Here is a 16,320-nt window from a genome sequence, read left to right as displayed (position 1 = left end):
TATGGCTGCTTGCCTGCCACTTGTCCTTGTGCAGTAGCAAGGGCAAAGTATGGCATGCAGCAGACAGAGAAGGAGAGATCCAAGAAATGAGCTTTACCTCTCATTTCCCTGGTACAAATGCATTAATCTCTGGGTTGCAAACTATGTATGCGGGAGGCAACTGTGGGTACTTCTAATCATAGGTTGAATAGAGCCTCTTGGAATCTGGCAAATAACGCTTTGGACATGACAGTCTATAATATCTGAAACACAACTCAAGCATTTCCCATAACTATATTAGAGGGAGACATACAAAACTTCCCATGCCAGCACATCTCTTGGAAGGTGGAGATGTGTGTTTTAATAATATGGGGATGTGGGAGAACAGAAACACATGAGCTCTCTGTTCCTTCCTGCAAGAGAATGAAGCTGCATTTGACTCTTCCCCCACCCAAGTAAATCACAGAGGGACTGTCAAGTTAGCCATTGATAAAGAGCCTACTTGGTGTAGCATGGTTCTCCTCCTCAGATTCTGATTGAGTTCTTGCTGAGGATGTAGGAGACTGTACATACTAGGTGAATTTGCAGACATGGACACCTCTTGCTTGTGTTTTCCTCTTTCTATCTGTCCCTTGAGTCTCTGACATGAAACTGTAAGGGGTGAGGGAATGGTTGGAACAGCTGACTGTGAACATAAACCCATAGTCATTTCCTCCTGCTGAAGCCCACCATTGACTTCTTTCTGGAAAACATGGTTGCTATGATCTAGATTGTCATAGAACAGCCAAGGCTTTTGGTTGACTGCTGTTGCCATGATTCATAGTAATAGCCTGAAGGAGAATGACACTCTGCCCATTACGAAAACCCTGAATGAATTGCCAGCTACCCATAAAGTGCTTGAGCCAGGGGTTCATAATTACTTTCATTAGTGAATATATAATTTGTTATAATTTTTGCGTAATCATGTTCCAGAGCCATATTTGCCAAACCTAAATCTTATAAAGTGTGTATTAATATAAACTTTAATGTAGAGGTTTGTCTCAAACTATCTCATTTTCCCTTTTGTGAAGCACAAACATCTCTCTTTTATTTGAAATAGTATATATATTTTGACTTTCTTAGTAAAGTAAATAATTGACCAGCACAAAGTATAAGGTCTTCAAACTCAGATGGGTGAATATGCTAATTTTCTTTCTCTTTCCATCTCATTTTTCCAATCTTCAATTCAAATCTCCACATTTCCACATCAGTTTGCATTTTTTTAAAAGTCTGCATGAAAATTCATCATTTTAGTGCAAATTCTAATATACACATTTTTGTAAGCAATTTTGTCTAATATACCGGTACATATTTTTGCAGAGCAATTTAAAAAGTTCCCTATTATAATGGATTTTTGTATGTTATTTTTATATGCACTATTTAGTATACAGTATGCACTTTTGAAAACATTACTTGGCTGAAAAACTGCATTGCAACATTTGGGCAAATGTGAATTTTGAAGAATGGCGGTGTTTTGGTTTGCATATTGTTTTGGAAAGTGTGAATTAGGTATTTTTGCCTTTAAATACAAACTTAATTAATTGCTCCTCCTTCCCTCCTCATGACTAGTTATTAAAGTACAAATTAACATGGCCACAGATTTTGATTCCTGATCCTCTGTTGTATTGTGGATAGCAGGGCTGTACTAAATACTGCTGATTGTGGGCTGCAGATCAGTAATGAACATATAATTATTTGTGCCAGACAGAGGTTCAAGAACACTGTCAGCACTAACTTGAGACTGATTTCCTTTTCTAATACAGAGGAACAGAAGAAGCTGACTATTTATGATGCTTATCTGGGTGGAGCCCGTGGTGAGTGTTTTTCAGTTTCTTTATCACTTTTGTTAACACACTTTATTTTCCTGTTAGAAACATTATTTTTGGAGAGAAACTTTGCTGGCCACTTTTCTGTTTGTGTGCTGAGTCACTCAATCATACACACCCTAAGAACACTTATTTGGAAGTAAATTCTGTTGAATTTAATCAACCTTACATCTTCTATGCATCCACAGACTCTGCTATAATTTCCATTTCCTCCTGAACCTACTACAGTGTCTATTGTACCTCCTCTGTCTCTCTGTCTTTCTTTCTTTGCTGCAATCACATTGACACATTCCTGAAATCTTGTTGGTGTTTGCATCAGCTTCAGCCAAACTAAGCTTCAATGCATTCCACCAGAATTTCATATAAACCTAAGTACCGGCTATATTGTATAAAGAAGACTGGATGATATGTATAAGCAATAACACACAGCACAGCAGGATGAAAGCTACCCTAGAAGTCTTATATACATACTGCTTTGGTAACATCAGCATATACCACCCAAGGGGTGCAGCAGGATGCCATTTGCAACCTGAAGTTTGAAGCTGAAGAAGGAAGCAAAGCATTGTCCCTGACTTCCCATGGAGATGCAGTTTGAGGTCAGTGTACATGCTACTCTGTGTACACTGAACTGGCAGAAAGCCCCGTAGTATTCAAAGAGGCTTCCAAGTAAACATGCACACAAGGGCAGCATTCTGCAGGCTACAAGTTTTGACTTGGCTACCAGGGAGAGCCAAAATATGTGGATCACTGTTTGAAAGAGGAATCTATGGTCTATCAGTGGTTATTAACATTAGTAGATAAATGGAGCCTCCACCCTCAGGTGTCCACTGTGAACAATTTGCAAAACACCTTGAAGATAAAATGACTTAAATCCATGCTAACTTGGAACCCATATATAAAGTTATGGATGCCCTCATGGTTCTCAAGTACCACAATGCATTTCAATTTATTCAGCCTGAGGAGATGGACAAGGTCCCCTTCTTGCCGCTGGAGGGGCCTGGCATATTGGGTGGGAGGGGTTCTTAATGTCTCACATAGGGAGGGTGTAGTTTTAGTAGTCTTAAAGGATCCTTAATAAATAGCTTATACGGTGGTACCTCTAGTTACGAACTTAATTCTTTCTGGAGGTCCGTTCTTAACCTGAAACTGTTCATAACTAGAGGCGTGCTTTCGCTAATGGGGCCTCTTGCTGCTGCTGTGCCACCGGCACACAATTTCCGTTCTCATCCTGGCGCAAAGTTGTCAACTTGAGGTAACTCTTTCAGGTTAACGGAGTTTGTAACCTGAAGCATTTGTAACCTGAGGTGTTTGTAACTCGAGGTACCACTGTAGTAAGATCTTTACTAAAGAAATACCCTGTGTCTTACTGATTTGAATAACTATCAGACAGTTCTAAAATCTACAATTTGGAAGGAAAGTGTTAGAGCATGTAGTGGGGATACTGGTGTAGTGGTCTGCTTACTTTTCCAAAAACTGTTTTTGTATTCCTTCCTATGGTGGCACCCACTATGCTCTTCTCAATTTCTTTGTGGTGGCTGACACTCCCACAACCCTTGGTTTCAGATCGCATAACACCAATATTGGAGCAACTTCATTAGTACTCTCTTTGTTTAATAATTTCAAACTACTTGCATTGACTTTAAAAGCTGTTAAAAGTTCGGGGCCTAGGTTTCTCAACTCCCACCCCTTTGTTGGAAGAGTATCTATTCATAGGACAGAACCCCCTGTTTTCCTTAGATATGATGTGTGGAAATTTGAGTTGCAGCCTTATCAGTAGTGGCTCTCAGTTGTGAAATTTCTTGTTCAGTGAAAAGTGACTGCCCCACTTTGTCTGTCTTCAGGTGGCTAATTAAAGTATTCTTATTTATGTGAAACTTATTATAGTACTGTATCTAAAATGTCTGGCTTTACTTTCTAAGCCAATATCACTACTGGTAAAAATGTTTTAAATAAGTGAGGAGGGATAAAACAATTTTAAATACTTATTCATTGAGCTTTATTGTTTATTTATTTATTTATTTAGTGTAATACATTTGTTACCTGCTGTTCATACTACGCTTTCACAAGATGCCTTACAATATCTGACAAAGCCAGCTAAAAGTGCATGCAATATTCCAATAACAGGTCATAAAATAATAAGCAGGAAACAATAAAATCACACATCCATTTCAGCAATACATTCAACACAGAAATTAAAATAGGCTGCCAAGAACATGGAAGATGAAATTTCAAGAACAGTAATCCTATCCCAATTCACACAACTTTTTAGCTATTTTGCATTGCTTTGCTTTCTCTTGGTTTCATATGGTTTGTTTGCCATAACATCTTTTCCTTCATTCATTTTTTTGGGGGGGAGGGGCAAGAGAAGACAAAGGCAGCTTCTATCCTTTCTAAAAAATGTTAGACATTATTTCAATGCAAATGCTGAGTCAAATACTCTTATTTCTCAGGTTGGATTATCTTTGTGTTAAAACAAAAACAAACAGTACAATCCTAGTTATGTTTTATCTTTTGTATGTTTTCCTCAAAAACTAGGGAGGTATTATTATTGCAGACGATTTAAAAACATTGCATTTAAAAAGCGGGCTCCAGTTTAATTTGAGAACAGAAAGTGATCGGTATTATAAGCTTAATGTTTATAGGAAAGAATGTTTTTCCTTTTGGGCCCCCCCCTCAATGTTTGAAACGTTAAGTTCAAAGAGAAGTTTCACACTAGTGCCTGCTTGAATTTCTGCATTTTTGGTCAGTAGATTTCAGTAAGTCTGTTGAGGTCCTTCACTAATGTACAGGCTCAACCCTGCATTAAGGGAAGGAATTACAAGCTGTAAATAGTTTGATAGTGAAATCTGAGCAAAGGGCCAATGTCAGCATTATATAGGTAATCTGTCCATTAACTTTTAGTACTTCAAGATACAAGTGACAGCAAATACACATTATGGTTTAATTATGTAAGGAAAGTAAAAAAGTTATATTATTTCATGTCAGGATGACAGGCGCAACAGGGAAACAAAAGATCCATGATGAAACTTATTCTCATTTAAGTGTTAATAAAATAATTACGAGTTCAGAAACTTTGCTAAACCCAAAACTTTGCTATGTCTTGCAGATAAGAAGGGTAGGATACACATGAAACAAATAAATGCAGTGTGCTTTTAACATTAATTCCTGATAAGATTTAAACACTTGTTTATAGAATTGTACATAGGGATATATGAAAGGAATAGGTCCAAGGCATAAAATGATTTTGAGATAACCAGTCTAACTGCTTCCAGGGTTGTAGCCTGATGACTGTTGATCTTCTGTTTCCCCTCTGGAACATAAATGTTCTGATTTAAGGGTTGTTTTTTTTGTTCTCATGATGAAAGGAAGGTTCTAATGAATACAAGAAAGGTTTTTGCCTTTCTGCTTCACAGCATTATTTGTATAAATGTCACATCCTTGCCAGGAAAACGATCTGGTCACCATAAGTAGAAAACATGGGTGTTTCTTCTTCTTTCTTTTAATGGTACGTTGTGTCCACAAATGCCATTCTTTTGCTAGCTGGAAACAGACTACATATGGCTTTGTCGTCATTGGAGGAAACAGCAGTGTGCTGTGGCACTTTATAAACGGTTTTCATTGATTTAGTTTTGTCCATCTAACAGCTGCCTTCCAGCCCTGTACCCCTTACCCACGTCAGTGCTGCCGTCAGTCCAATTTTAAAAGGAAGATAAAGATATCTTTTTTGAGGGTGAGTGTTTAGTTCCAGGAGATGAGTGTATACATAGGATTTCATCCAGTTAAAATGATGGCTTCACCTTGGCCATGAATGGCCCTTTTACTAAAATGTAGGCGCTGATCACAGAAACTTAACAAAACCTAGCAAAAAGGGCATATTAGAAAAATATATATTTTGTGCCATATAACTTTCTATAACTTACCAAATTGTGTCTTCTTCAATAGTGATGTCTTTTGGCATTTACATTGTGTTTATTGCACCTTGTATAAATGAATAAACAAGGATTTTTTTTTTTACAGTGATTGTTATTGGCATACATTCCAATTCTCAGTACTGTTTTTGGCAAAGACTCCCTGAATGGGACATGGTGGTTTCCACAGTGTGCTGTACAAAGGGCACAATAGTGTATTTTTACTAAAGCACTCTATCATAGTTTGAATATACCTAACTTTAGGTAAAAAGAGAATGAAGTGAAGTGTATGACCACCTCAGACCATTACCAAAATTGTTATTAGAGGAATTTCCTTTACATCTACTTTGCTAGGCATAAAATGCTATACAAATGTCTAGAATGAGCACTTACCCCTTCCTTTGTGGATGCCTTTGGGGGACCGCGCACAGCATCTCTGGCCACATGGGACTTACCAGGTGGTTGGGCTGACCTGTCTCCCTGTGCTAGTCATTGGGGGCTCCTGCCAAACCCCAGTTAACCTATCAGCACTGTTGGGAGGCGGGGCCAGTTGCATAAATAGGAGGCGGAGCCAAAAACATTTTGATATAAAAACTTTCAAGCTAACCTGAAGAGAAACTATTTTAGACCTTATAAATGAGAAAAGACTGATAATAAACAAGAAGCAGGCCTGGATGAAAACAATGAGAAGTTTTAATTTATTATTTGAATAGCCTGGCTCTCTGTCTCCCTAACACAGCTACCACTGAGTCTGCTTACATCAGTGGAAACCATGTTTGTTCCCATTTTAAAAAATGGCTAGAAGACCAAGCAAAATGCTGAAGTACATCATTTCTGGATCAAGAAAGAAGGTCACACATACTAGGGAAATGACAAGGTTAGAGTCCAGATGCTAGGCAATCCAATTTAATGGAGAAGTAGGAAGGACAGCAGTAGCTTGGCTGACCTAGGGGCAGTAAGGGTGGCAAAGGAATGACGCTCTGATCTTTCCTTCTGATTAATTTCTCAGAACTAGGAGTATAGAGTGTTGGAGCTTTACGGAATCCCATTCCTTTATGGAAATGACAGCGGAACAGTTTTTTTTTACTTTCTTCACAGTTTGACCATATCTGAACCCCAGAGAAGGCTGTATGCAGATTCACCCTAGGTAAATAAAATGATCACTATCAGAATATGCTTAAAATGATAAGAATAGGGAACAAAGTTGTTTGGAAATATTTTCAAGAGTAGGTTTATATAAAAAACCTCATCTGGATTTACTGTAATAGGGCTGAAACTATTAGTGTACAAAAATGACACCATTTGTAGCTGTTTGCCTTTTCTCTTACAATCTCAGCAGGTTCATTATTTGAGCTGTTTCCTCTTGGAATCTAACTTCTTGAGTGTTTCTCACAACTATTGCTAAATTTAGACATAAATTTGAATTAAAAAGAAAACAAAGGAATACCATGTGTTTGCTCTCTCTGGCTATTTTATCATAACTGACCTCTAGAACCATTAACTGGTTTTCTTTTTGGAAAATTATTGGGCACTTGTCTGTCTTGTGTTACTGACTATAGATTGCACAGTAGAAGAAACTACAATTGGGTGAATTCTGCCAGTATATAGAGCATAAATGTTATTGAGCATCACTGTACAATTCATATGAAAGGAATTCCAGCTGGATTTTGTTGAAGCTCAAACCGCAGCTGATCTGAAGACAGAAATTCACCAATGTATTAAAAACTTAAGAACAATTCATTTTCTTACTTATTTTGGCCTTACTGGGCTTTTTTTTGGGGGGGGTAGGGGTAACTGCTCACTTTTTAGGAAGGGATCAGTGCTATATACTTATATTCTCTTTTAAATAGCTCCTCCTTCCATCAGTAGTCATTAGGATGTGCAAAGGGATAAATGGGAAGCAGGGCCCTTCCATCAGCTCTGCTGTATTTGGCTCCTCCCTTTCTCTGTACTGTTTCCATTTTATCTGGCCATTATAAGAACACTATGTAAGACTAACTGCTTATTCACACTTCCTGTTGTCCACTGCTTTTAACTCAGGGAAAACTGCTCTTTAGTGGTACTTCACTATTGAAATAGTGGTGAGCTTATGAGCCTAAGAGTCAAACTACATGTTACAGTATGTATAGTTAGGAAACATGTCAGGGCTTTATCTTTCTGCAATTGCATCAAACCTGCAAGGTGCAGGGAGGTACTCCCCAGCTGAGATCCTACAGACTGTGCATCTAGAAAAAGCTCCCAAAGGTTCTTAGGTAAGTATGGTCAGTAGTATCCCACATACACTTTAGTTGCAAGCAGCATGTACACAAGGGTGAACAGAATCTAAGCCACTGCTTGACCTGTTACAGTATCCTTGCTTCACTGTGCTGACCTTGAGAGATACCGGGCATGATTGCAGTTCACATGATGGAACTCCATATATACACAGCTTCCAAGGATTCAAATGTACATGTGGATCTGCCAGACTAATTAATAACCATCAGTTCACATCAAGCTTCCGTGCTGGCCTATGTAAAATATTGCTGGGGCAGGAACATGATCCTTGTGAGGTAGGTCATTATTAACTTCATTTTATAGATTGGAAGCTGGGTGTGAACAGCAGTTATTCAACCAAGTCCATATAACTCGCTTGTGGCAGATTTGGAATGTAAATGCTGGTCTCCTGACTCTAAGCCCAATGCTATATCTATTGGACCACTCTAGCTCATGTCTATGAGAGTCAAAATGGTGCTAGAGCTAAGGAAGGCCCTTAATTATTTTTAAATATTATAGTCTAATGCAAGCTTTTCTATGATCATTTTTCAAATTACAAATAGCCACAGGAATTATTAAGGCACAGGGTTTCAAAATGTCAAATGTAGTTCATTGAGAGGATCACATATATTCACAACCTCTCTTTCCAACAAACTGTGATTGTCTTGTGGTTATGTGTTAAACGGTCAAACTAATACCAAGATTGCCACGAAACACCCCTTGGAAAATATACATAGTGTATGCTCTGACACATGATGACTGGCTTTTAAAGTTTTATTGCCTCATTTAGTTTACATATTTGAACGGTTTTGAAAATAATCATTATAAATGTAAATTTTATCATTTCACCACACCATGGGGTAAAACCTGCTGTTTTTAATAGATTTGGGACCTCTACTTGAATGTTTATGTTGGTGGAAAACCAAGTTGAATATGAAATACATGTTTTGCTAAAACCCATGTGAAACCTCTTTAGCCTTGTTTACATACCACAGTTCAAAGTACTGTACAACCAGATTTCCATGGAAGTGGGAATATATGGTACAAGTACCTAAGGAATTTCAATATGGTGTGGTCTAGCAGGGTGGGAGTTGCTAAAAACTGGGTGACTATGACATAAATAGATGAGCTCATTCCTGTTATGTAGAAGCGTAGTTGAACTTAAACTCTGCAGTTGCCCCAGAACTAGGTGCCTGTTTTGGCTTTGGTCTGAGCAATGAGTGTGGTGCTGATGAAAAAGAATCAGAGTGGTTTAAGCCACTCTTCTCCCATAATAGCAGTCTTTAGATGTAAGTACCAGCCCAATTATTTTATTTATTTATTTAAATTATTATCAGTAGATCTTGAAGCAGTTACTATATTAAAAAAAATCAAGTACATAAATATACAATAAATCTCAACAATTTAAAGGAGGGGTAGAAATCCAAATATATATACATACAGCACAATATATTTATAACAATAATCGTATCAATATAAATTTCTATGTGTGTGTCACTTGTTAAACATAAATCAAGGTCTCAAGCATTTTATACACACAAATACACTCATAATCTCTTTTTCATCAACTACTCTCACACACATATATGGCCATTATACTTTTCCCAGGGTTTTCTTTCCCTCCTTTTTTCTAGCTGCAGATATTCTACCATTAGGATTTGCCAATCTTCCATGTTGGGTATTGATGTGTTTTTCCAATTTCTTTCAAAGAGCATATCCTTTCATAATAACATCAATAACCACCAAACGTATTGATAATAATAGCAGGCAGCAACCAATAGGAATAAAAGTTTCCACACTTCAGAAACATCAGTGACTCCAACCCACGTCTACCAAACGAATAGGCAGTCATGCCCTGTCCCACTCACTTTCAGCTACAGGAGGGAGCTGTTCTATATTAATGCAGGATTCCACCCAAATGGTCTGTGTGTGTGTGTGTGTGTGTGTGTGTTTGTGTGTGTGTGTGTGTACAACTCCAAAAATGTTAAACAACCAAATCATAACATACATTGTACTCCACTAACCTCACCAACTCAAGCCTAGCAACGAACACTAATAGTTCTCTTCTTCATGATTAGACAAATTCATGGAGGATAAGGCTATCAACAGCTACTAGCCACGATAGCTATCTGGGGCAGTATATTTGCATGGACAGGCGGAGTCCCCAGATCCCGAGCGGTCCCCCCCGTCATGTGGAATAACGACTCAAGACAACGTGCTATGGGATTAAATTGGCCACAACTTTATTAAATTTCAAATGTGGGTAGACCTTGGCTCAGGCGTTGGGCGTTCTCCTTCCCCAGTCCCCAGCCGGGGACCTAGGGAGCATCAGGGTTATCCAGTGTGTGTGGGGGGGGGATGGGCCGGCTCTGGAGAACATATGTTCAAGCAGAGATAGCCGCCCCTGTTACGCCGCCGCCGCAGGGGAGAGCAATAACGACCTTTCGGCGTACGGTCAAACCTTCCCTTCAGAAACCCCTTTAACGGGGAACCTTGGTATCGCTGCCGCAAAGAGGAAGATGGACAAAAGGATTCTGCCTAAGGCCTGATACCACCAAAGTTGTGACGTTTTGCTACGGGAAAGGCAAAACCTGCCAATGCAGGGAAATTCCTTTCCGGCCCTTTGACAGCGACCTTAACGTAGCAGCGTCCGCATACCTGTGAAGAAAAGTTAACCTGCAAAACCTGTGAAGAAAAGTTAACCTGCAAAATAAGACATTAACTGAGGGTGGGTAGGGTGGGAGAAGCTCTGGAGCCAAGTGAGGATTCCCAGGTAAGATCCTCCCTCTATTGTGTGGGCAGGTAATCTCTCCCCTACCTGGCCTGGTCTCCTTGGCAACGCTTCCCCCAGGTGGGACTGGACAACTGACTGAGGTAGGCGGAGACCTCCAGGTATCCCACCTGAGGGAAGGCTAAGCCAAGCCTATGCTGATGGAGCCGCTCCAGATCTAGGGGCTGCGCACGTCCACGCAAAGGGCGCCCCCCGTTTTAAGCGGGGAGCGGTCATTCTTAATTTCAACTTTGGGAATCACAAATAGGGAAAGTGTTGTTGTGCTTAGGTCCCACTTTTGACCTTCCCATGGGCCTCTACTTGACTATTGTGAGAACAGAATGCTGCAGTAGATGGGCTGATCTGGTGGGGCTTTTTTCATGTTTCTTATGTTTGTGGTAAGAATTTACTTCTGAACCACCTGTTCATTTCCCAGGTGAGGGAACATCTTTAAATAAAATACGGGACCAAGAGATTAAAATCAAGTCCAGCTCCCAGTTAGGGACCCGGTTTATTAACTACTATTGCAGTAAGACAGAGCTCAACTTAACGTGGTTGTTCTAGCCATGGTCCGACCAGCAGAGGCTGATCTTTGCTGGCAAGCAGCTAGAAGATGGTCACACCTTGTCACTTTCCCCCAAATTCCCTATGTCATCTTGCTTGTGCCATATCTCTAGCTCTGGTGTAATGTGAATATAGGATTGCTCTATCTATCATTTTTTATTCTTAAAGTGGTCAGTACTAATTCAAAAATATAAATAAAAGGCAGAAATGTGAATACCGAGTATTTGGGATAGAGACATTTCCTGCTACTGTTACGTATTGGACAGAAGCAGAAACGGGAGATGACCCTTCACTTAACATTAGCATTAACATAAATCTGATAAAATAAAAATACAACAGTGATGCTTTGAAAAAAAAAACCATTAGCTTAACAATCTGATTCCTGCCATGGATCATTTTTTAAGAAAATGGAATGTGGAGATAATTTTTGCATTTTGAATAACCCTGTTCCAGTAACCTGCTTTCTGCCCTCTAGCATTCCTATTGGAATGCTTGTTTTTATGTGATTAAGCCTGGAGTTCAACCTGACCCTCTTGTAGTCAAACAAAACATTGACCCCATATATAAACACAACATTCCCCAAGCAGACTGGCTGACCCAACTTATAGCCAATTTGGAGATACTGCAGTTGTTACAATAATGCTAACTTTGGCTAACACAGAAATAATGAAGGGTATCTTAAAGACTAATAAATATATTATTGCATAAGCTAGTGATGACCAACATAGTGTCTTCCATATGTTGTAGAACTCTAACTCCCATCAGCCCCAGCAAGCGTGGGGCTGAGAGATGATGGGAGTTATAGTCTAATTAAGGTACATTTGGAGGACACCACATTGGCTGTCTTTGGCAATCAGAGTGACCTCACTGACCTAGTTCAACTATAGCCCCTTTTCCTCTTTATGAATAATTCTGTTTGTTTTTAACTACTCTTAATACTATATGTATCCTCAGAAGTAAGCCCCTGTGAAGTCAGTGGAACTTACTTTCAGGATTGCAGCCTCACTTTTGCATATTACAGAATGGTTTGCTAAAAGTTAAAAATTCAGACTGGATCAGTAATCTGTGAAAGTTTACAGCATAATGAATGTGATAGTCTTTAAGCTCTTTATTGTTTTTGCTTCCACAAACTAACATAGTCAACCCTCCAGAAATAATGGTGGCCCCAAGTGAAATGGAAAGTCACATGAATGGGGCTGACCTTCTGTTATAAATAGCAGCATCCTCTCCTGAACAGGGGCCAAGCTATTGTGCTGCAGTAGCTGATCATGCATAAGGGTTTTCAAGCAATACAGAAGGGACCACACCACATGCATATATGCTGGGACTGCTGAGATCTACCTGAGAATTCAGATTTGCTGAGCAAAGACCATTCAGTGAAGTTAATTGAATAATGCTGGTCCATTTCAAAATGGTAAAGGGAACTCATTATTTATTTGTTTAGAAATATTTATATACTAAGAAATATTTATATACTACTAAACATTGTCAGATATCATAGTGGTGTTCAGCAATAACATACAACAAATGAAAACAGGTTAAAACAGTGTTCCAAATAGGAATTTGATATTGCCCATGTGTCAACTCATCTTTCTTGGAAAACCTGTAGAAATATGAGAGATGTTAAACAAAATATGTACCAAGTTGGATGCTAGCTTCAATAAGCAGTGTGTTACACAAGATAGGTGCCACTGTGCTGAAGGCGCTACTCTGAGTCACCTTGCAGTTCCCTCAGCATTGATGTGTTGATGGGTAGCAACCCCTGCCATAAGCCATGCTGCTGAATTTTGCAGATACTGAAGCTTCCAGGCCAAACATAAGGGCAGCCTCACATAGAGTGCACTGCAATAATCCAGGGCACAGGTCACTATAGCCATGCTATCCCTGTCCAGGAATTGCCATTGTTGGCACAATAGGGGAAGCTGGTAAAAAGCACTTCTAGCTACTGTGACCACTTGAGCCTTCAATGACAATGATGGATCAAGGAGCACTCCCAGACTCTTTACCTGTTCCTTCAGAGGTAGTACAACCCCATCCAGAACACGTAACTGACCTGCACTCTGAACAGTAGTAGAAACTCTCATCCACAGGGCCTCCATCTTACCAGGTTTCAGCTTCACAGCCCACTACAGAGAAATAGAGTCAGGTGTCATAATATAGATTATATTTTGCTCGAAATCTCCTAATGACGGCACTCAACAGTGTTATATAGAAGCCAAACAGTATGGGGGACAAGATGGTACCCAGTAGGACCCCATAGCATAGTAGCTGGGGGGCTATTAGGTGGTCCCCTATTACTACTTCCTGAAAACCACATTGGATGGTTGGCTTCCATCTGTCTTGGGAGACAATGGAGGAGTGCACCTTCAGGGGTGAAGTCAAACTGTTGGAAGATTACACTGCTTGCTGAATAAACAAATGAAACTACTGAGGAACAGTGACCCAAGTTCCCATCTTGCAGAGGTGGCTCAGGAGAATATCATGGCATCAAAAGATGGAGTTGCATACACTCTTTGCTTCTTTCAATAACGGTTATCATCCATCAGGCTAACCAATGCTATTTCAGTTCCATTGTGAGGTCAAAACCCAGACTGGAATGGTTCTAGATCAAGAATGCTTGTAGTTGTTCCATCATGACTGTCAATCACCTTAGCAAAGTAGAATCCTTCAATTCTCACCAGAGGATTACAGAAGTAGCAATAACTGCTCCTGTGTTACCTTTGCAAACTTGAATCCTAGTCAGGTCCATGTGATTAAGGAAAAGAAGAACCCTTTTAATAAAATCACAATTTTATTTGCTGGTGTTATTAGTTCTTGCATGCCATTTTTTTTTTAAAAAGCCTAATTTTTGTACTTTTGGGGGCATCAGCAGATTCCACTAGGTTTATGAGGGAGCTTATTTTTCCCACTTAATTCTTTGCATAGTTGGCCATGCACATTGTAGCGGGTGGGAAGGGGGTTCATTTTCTTTGGAAGCAATAGGAATGGGCACTGCTGGAGGCTGAATACTCTGTGTGATTGCTCAATCTGGTAGGGCAAATCCTATGTTTTTATGATGTAGGTATGCAACTTTCCCAGTCTTTGTCTTATATAGTTTGTATTGGATTTGAAATTGTATTTGTATATGAAATAGTTTTCATATATATTTATATTGTTGATGTTTTTATTGTTTCATTGCTTCACGTTTTATAGGATGTGATTCATAAATTGAATTAAATAAATAGATGGATAAAAGGTAAAGGACCCTGGACAGTTAAGTCCAGTCGTGAACAACTCTGGGGTTGCGGTGCTCATCTCATTTTACTGGCCGAGGGAGCCAACGTTTGTCCGCAGACAGTTTTTCCGGGTCATGTGGCCAGCATGACTAAGCCGCTTCTGGTGAAGCCAGAGCAGCGCATGGAAACACCGTTTACCGTCCCGCTAGAGTGGTACCTATTTATCTACTTGCACTTTGATGTGCTTTCGAACTGCTAGGTTGGCAGGAGCTGGGACCAAGCAACAGGAGCTCACCCCATCGTGGGGATTCCGATCTTCTGATCGGCGAGCCCTAGGCTCAGTGGTTTAGACCACAGCAATACATAAAAATAGATGTACGTGATAGGATTGCCATCTTTTTCCCTTTCCCTGCTTGTGTGTCTTTAACAACCTACAGATACACAGAAATAAAGAATCTGCTGCTTTCCCCACCAGTTTCCATACCAAAACATGCTTCAATTATTAAATTTTGGTTATTTTGGTTATTAAATTTTGTAGCTGTTAAAGATGCTACAGTGAGTATGTTTCCAGTAGCAAGCAGACTTGGAACTGCCTTGTATCAGGAGTGGCTTGGTGGCAAACAAGGCTTCTGAAGCTGTTCTCTGCAGCAACTAAGGAAACTCAGGATGGTGCATAAACAGCTGTCCCACAGTGTACAGCAAGGAAGCTGCTGCAGCAACCTGCAACACCTGTGTCATGATTGTCTTTCTGACTGAGAAGAGTGTAAAACTACACCTGCAGCAAATGGAAGCCAGTTGCCTTGCTGGAAGAGAAGATAGTACAGTGACTTGTTGGAAGAGAAGGTACAGTGACTTGAGTGTGCTTTGAGCAAAATAAGGAAATTATCGCTACACCGGAATGGACAGTCCTGCAAGTGGGGTGCACCTAGCAGGGGAGGAATGTGACACAAAAAAGCTGGACTGTCAGGAGCAATGTTGTATCTCTGGAGTTGAAAAATCGATTCCATGAGCTCAACTCAGACACTGATTTTCTGCCAGAAAAGTAAGAGCAGCAGTTGCAGACCTCAGAGCACACTGATGTGGCATTGGACAGTACACAGAATGATGTCTACTGCTCCACAGAGAAGGATAAGATGTGTGGTGGCAGCAGGTGATATCCTTCGGAGGGGGTGGAGGTAGCGGTGTGCGGTTTGAGTTGTCTCAATACTAATGCCCAGAGTATGAGAAACAAGCAAGATGAATTTCACCTCTTAATACAGGATGACGAATAATAGGCATTACTGATGAGATGAGACTCATGAATGGAACACAGAAATTAAGGGGTATAACCTATTCAAAAGGAATAGACGGAACAGGAACAGAGAAGTAGCTGCATTATAGGTAAATTATGTTTACACTTGTGAAGAGATTCCTGACTTGGAGCATGGAAGGCAGATGGAGAGTATGAGGATAAAAATTGTAGGAGAGGAAAAGAAAATGACCTTTCTGTTGGTGCCTTCTATAGACCTTTAAGACATATTGAGAGTATGCCTTCCTGCCGCAGATTACCAAACATTCAAAATGGAGAGATAAGTAGTCCTGTGGGATTTCAACTATCCTGATATCTCTTGGAACTCAAACTCTACCAAGAATGTAAGTAAAGTCCAACAAATTCCTCCATTGCCTTACTGACAATTTCATTTCCCAGAAGGTGGTAGAAGCAACAAGGGTGTCATCTGTCTTGGACCTGGTCCTCACCAACAATGAAGAACTGATGAATGAAGTAA

The 16,320-nt window shown here is 39.9% G+C and overlaps 1 protein-coding gene across 1 annotated transcript in view; it reads left to right on the top strand.

Moving 5' to 3' along the window:
- TARS1 (threonyl-tRNA synthetase 1) overlaps window positions 1-16,320 on the top strand; it is a 210,640-nt gene that overhangs the window by 770 nt on the left and 193,550 nt on the right. The window contains exon 2 of the mRNA XM_079994832.1: window positions 1,782-1,832. Within this exon, the coding sequence (XP_079850958.1) occupies window positions 1,806-1,832 (27 nt within the window). The 5' untranslated portion in view covers window positions 1,782-1,805. The remainder of the gene's footprint in view (window positions 1-1,781; window positions 1,833-16,320) is intronic.

The sequence above is a fragment of the Podarcis cretensis genome, assembly GCF_951804945.1.
Source record: "Podarcis cretensis genome assembly, chromosome: 11".
In the NCBI taxonomy this organism is placed as follows: Eukaryota; Metazoa; Chordata; class Lepidosauria; order Squamata; family Lacertidae; genus Podarcis; species Podarcis cretensis.
Note: the sequence above shows the minus strand (reverse complement) of the source record. Positions and strands in the feature narration are given on the sequence as shown.